This window comes from Myxine glutinosa, chromosome 6, assembly GCF_964187855.1.
Source record: "Myxine glutinosa chromosome 6, kmMyxGlut1.1, whole genome shotgun sequence".
In the NCBI taxonomy this organism is placed as follows: domain Eukaryota; kingdom Metazoa; phylum Chordata; class Myxini; order Myxiniformes; family Myxinidae; genus Myxine; species Myxine glutinosa.
This window is the reverse complement of record NC_136266.1, coordinates 118,308,236-118,313,115: the sequence shown is the minus strand read 5'-3', so window position 1 is coordinate 118,313,115 and position 4,880 is coordinate 118,308,236. Positions and strand designations below refer to the sequence as shown.

Below are 4,880 nucleotides of genomic sequence, written 5' to 3'. Positions count from 1 at the left end.
AACTCCCCTGGCTAACTCTAGGCGGGAAGTTAGGTTTGTGGAACCCCATCCTGTGTGTCAAGGCATAGTCATCTGCCATGGTTGCTGCCTCATAAGCTCTGGTACTTTCTTCTCATCCAGATGTACTTTAATGTCCACGTAGACACACCGTTTGAATTCCTCCACCAAGACCAATTGTCGTAACAGGTTGATGTCTTTCCCAATCTCCTTCGAATCACACCACCTATCAAACATGGTTTCCTTCGTTCTGGCAAACTCCACATGGGTCTCACTCTCGCTCTTCCTGGCATTCCTGAATTTTTGCCGGTAAGCTTCCGGGACCAATTCATAGGCTTTGAGAATGGCTTTCTTCACTATAACATAATCTGCACATTGGTCAATCGGTAAAGCCGAATAGATATCTTGAGCTTTACCCACCAGAACACTTTGCTCTAACATAGTCCAGGACCCCACAGGCCATTTAAGCATTTGAGCCACTTTCTCAAAATGTAAAAAAAACTTGGCTACCTCCTTTTCATTGAAGGGTGGAACCAGCCTCACATGCCCACCAACATCCCAAGAGTTCTCACTAGTTGTCGAACCACCCGGCATGGATACTACTTCTCTCCGTTCTCCCAGTAATTCCAGCTCCTTGAGTTTAAGTTCCTTCTGATACTCCATGTCACGTTCCTTTAACTCCCTTTCGGCTCTCCTTTCCTCTGCTCTTCTCTCCTCGAGTTCTCGTTCTTGTTCTGCTCTTTCCTTTTCAGCTCTCCTTTCCTCTGCTCTTTCCTCTGCTCTTCTCTCCTCGAGTTCTCGTTCCTGTTCTGCTCTTTCCTTTTCAGCTCTCCTTTCCTCTGCTCTTTCCTCTGCTCTTCTCTCTTCGAGTTCTCGTGCCTGTTCTGCTCTTTCCTTTTCAGCTCTCCTTTCCTCTGCTCTTTCCTCGACTCTTCTCTCTTCTAAGCTTTCCTGGCTCTGCAGTTGCATCTCCATTTTCCGGAGCTCCACATTTCCTTTTTCCTCTGGTAACCAATCCAAGGCTACCTCTTCCCATGTTCCTTGTCCCACTAGAGCAGGGGTTCCCAAACTTTTCCAGTACGTGACCCCTTTCAGTAGTACCAAACCTACCAAACCCACCTTTATAAGCCTTCTGAAAATGTACTAATTTCCAATGGCGCAGATACATTTTAAAGATTAATCACAGCAGAGAGAGCAATAACAAAAAATTTTTTTTATTAATGTTTATTAACAAGGATTGATTTTTGATACAAGCAAATCAATACGCGGGTCTGTGTGGCTCAAGGCACATCGCATGTCTGCTTCAGCATCCAACCTGTTTCGGGCGTTTGATTTGATTACCAGGAGAGTCGAGAAACCACTTTCACAGAGGTAAGTTGATGAGAAAGGAATTGAGAACCTTCAGGGCGAATTCGCTGGTCTTGGGGAAAGCGGAAAGCATTTTGGCCCAGCAATTAGAGCTGCTGAATTGTTGTTGTTCCTGGAACTCCTCTTTGGCTGCGGTGTTGTTGATGAGCTCCAAGAATTCCTCTTGTATGCCATCAGGAAGATCGTCCACAGTGCATCAGAAAGGATTGCGGGCAAGTTTCAGCTGTACATTCTCATTTGAATCAATCTCATGAAAATAGTGTCTGAACTCTTCTTGGAGGCTTGACATGTGTTCCTTGATCTCTTGTTGCAGCTCCTCTGCAAGTGGTTCTTCATCGACGACCTCAGTCAGACGTTGGAAGGAAGCTACATTTCCCCTCTCGACTTTCCTCTCCCAAAGAGCTAGCTTGTCGAGGAAAGCCTTGATGGCATCGGTGTGCATTATGATGGTGCTATCTGGGCCCTGTAGTTGCCGGTTGAGTCCATTCAAAGCTTCGAACACGTCTGCCAAGTAGGCAAGACTACACTTAAACGGCTCTCGAATGTCCTTTAACAACTGCTCCGTCTTCTTCCCTTGAGCTGTCAGAAATACCTGCAATTCATCAAAGAGCTCAAATACACGGGCGAGAACATTGCCCTTTGACAGCCAACGAACAGATGTGTAGAAGAGGAGGTCTTGGTGGGCAGAATCCATGTCTTGGCACAACTGACGAAACAGCCTGGTGTTGAGTGCCCCTCCTTTGATATGGTTGACGATGCGGATCACAGTTTCCAAGGTGACTTTGAGAGCAGCAGGGAGCGTCTTGGAGGCAAGAGCCTCACGGTGGATCAGGCAGTGTGTTGTAATGACATCCGGGTTCTTCTTCTTGACCAGAGTCACAAATCCTGACTTGGAGCCGAGCATGCTGGGAGCTCCATCCGTGCAGACACCAACCAACTTTGCCCATGAGAGCTTTTCCTCTTGGAAGAAGTTGGACACCATGTTCATGACATCTTCAGCCTTTGTAGTTGTTATCAGTGGGCTACAGAAGAGGAACTCCTCCTCCACCTGATTTTCCGAGATGAACCGAGCAAAAACCAAAAGCTGTGGAAGCTGTGCGACGTCTGTGGACTCATCAAGTTGGATGGCGAAGAAGGGAGAGAGTCGGATTTTCTCCGTCACCTGAAGTTTGATGTCCTGGGACATGTCATCGATGCGCTGCTTAACTGTGTTGTCCGAGAGACTTATCTGATTCAGCTTGTTGACACAGTTCTGATTGAGGACAAGACAAGCAGCCTCTACCATGCAAGGTTTAACGAGCGTCTCTCCAATCGTGTGTGGCTTCTTCTGCTTCGCGATAAGAAGGGAGATCTTGTACGAGGCCTGGACGATCTTGCTGTGTTGAAAGAGAACTCCTGTTCCATGATCCAATCTCGACCGCTTGAGCTGGTGTTCTTTGATTTTGAAGTAGGCCAAATCCTTGCTGGCAAGTTCCGGATGAACCTTGGCGAGGTGCTCCTTCAGCTTGAAGGGCTTCAGGCTCTCGTTAGCAAGTGTCTTCTTGCAGATGACACACTGTGGCAACTGCACGCCATTGTTCACGATAGATGAGAAGCCAAAGTTGAGAAAACTCCCGTTGTGTGTGCGTTTCTTCGACATCTGCAAAACAAAATATCAAGCATTAGGAACGAAAATAGTCGTACGACAAAACCTAAATATCAAAAAACTAACAAAAATCCCTAAATATCATAAAGAATTTCCTCAAAATCTTAGACCCTCCATGACCCCCAGAAAAAGGCTCATGACCCCTTTGGGTCATGACCCGCAGTTTGGGAACCACTGCACTAGAGACTCCACCACCAATGTCTGCATCTCTGCTTTCTTCATATTAACTCAGACCTCCAAGTTAAAATATTTGGCCAATATCATGAGTTCCGATCTTTTTAACGCCTGGAACTGTGCCTCATTAGGGGACACCGCAAACTTTTCTGCATCAAACACCATGGTGACTATCAGTTAGCACCTGTTAACCTTCAAACAAAAAAAATTCCAATTTTTGAAAAAATCTGGGAATGTTAGGAAATTCCAAATTTGGGAATTTTGGGAATGTTAGGGAATTATATCCCGGACGAGCCCCCAATTTCTGTTACGTGCTCCTCCCCAAATCCCTGTCACGGTGTACCTCCGAGCCCCGAGAGGAGTCATGGCAGAAAGATGTGTTATTCTGTGTGTCAAAGATCAATGGTGAAACCACACCAATTGTTACCAACAAACAAGTATTGTATTAAGGTCACACAAGAATAACAGTACAAAAACAATAATAATCAATTAATTGTACAACAAATATATCATTCATATGATGGTACCATCAGTTTTGTACATTATAACTCACTGTGCCCCAAGTGAGCGAAAATAACATTCCCAATGTCTCTGTCCCGGCTTCAAGCCAAAGTCGATCCACGCTCCAGTGCTCAGATCCACGCTCAGAACGATGTTGTATCAAGACCAGAATCACGCTCGGTTGACAGTCACACTGCCAAAGATGGGCAAATGTGTCCTCAAGAGGCGACTGGGAAATCACACCTTCAGGTATGGATGTTCAACGGCTCCCCACACAGCGAACGGCAAATTCCCACTCGAAATCCACGTTACACATGCAAACCAGGCTAACGGCTGGATGCGTTGAAATGGCTCAAGCGAAGTCAAGAGCCCAGAGCGATGCGAAATCTGGCGCGAGGCAAAACGGCCAACTGGCCTGTACTCGAGGCATAACGGCACTCCAATGATTCTCTTCGGAATCAACCGCAAAACCTGACACGCAGGTTTATCTGTCACAGCCATAACAACTCTGTCACAGGAATCCCTTTCCCAGGAAACCCAAAGTTCACTCGTGACCCTCGTTCGCCAGTGTTTGCTCAATACCTCGAAGCAGCTCGGCTTCTTCTCCACCTTACTCGCTCCGCCTCCTTTTCCTCTTCTTCGTCCTCTTCTTCTTCGTCTGGTTCCCGATCCGGTTGCCGGTTTCTTTTTAAAACATTAATTTTTTTTACCTTTTAAAAACAGTTATTTCCAATTCACTTAAACGATAACAATAATAGTACATGGAACCAAAAATGTTTACAGTGGATGAGAACCACAACAACAGAAGTGACGAATACGTAACAAGACAAACAGACAGACAGACAAACCAACCAACCAACATACTTGCCGGAATCTATTCCGGCAAGTAACAAACGGACTCAATTGCAATACCCTCTCCTCTGACGAGCGTAATGAGGTGCACGTGGATGCCATCATGTACTGTGCAATTGTAAACTGTGAAATACACATCACAAAATGTCCGTAAATGAAAAAAGTGCACGTCTATGAAAATTTACGTTAAAAAAACGTAAACACAACCATAAAATATATAAATAAAACCTAAAATGATATCTCGCAGGAGGTCAGAGATGCTTGCTTATAATCATAAAGCTTCTATTTATTATGTACCTATGTACAAAGCATGGTCTGTTATTGCTTACACCACTAGTATATA

At 45.3% G+C, this 4,880-nt stretch overlaps 1 protein-coding gene across 1 annotated transcript; it reads right to left on the bottom strand.

The window, feature by feature from the left end:
- Positions 1-1,360: 1,360 nt before the first annotated feature.
- On the bottom strand, positions 1,361-4,639 carry LOC137429442 (protein FAM200C-like). The gene is made up of 3 exons (XM_078781066.1): positions 4,598-4,639; positions 1,662-3,004; positions 1,361-1,556 (listed from the first exon to the last, which is right to left on the bottom strand). Exons 1-3 carry the CDS (start codon positions 4,637-4,639, stop codon positions 1,361-1,363), a joined length of 1,581 nt encoding a protein of 526 aa, XP_078637192.1.
- Positions 4,640-4,880: the final 241 nt, after the last annotated feature.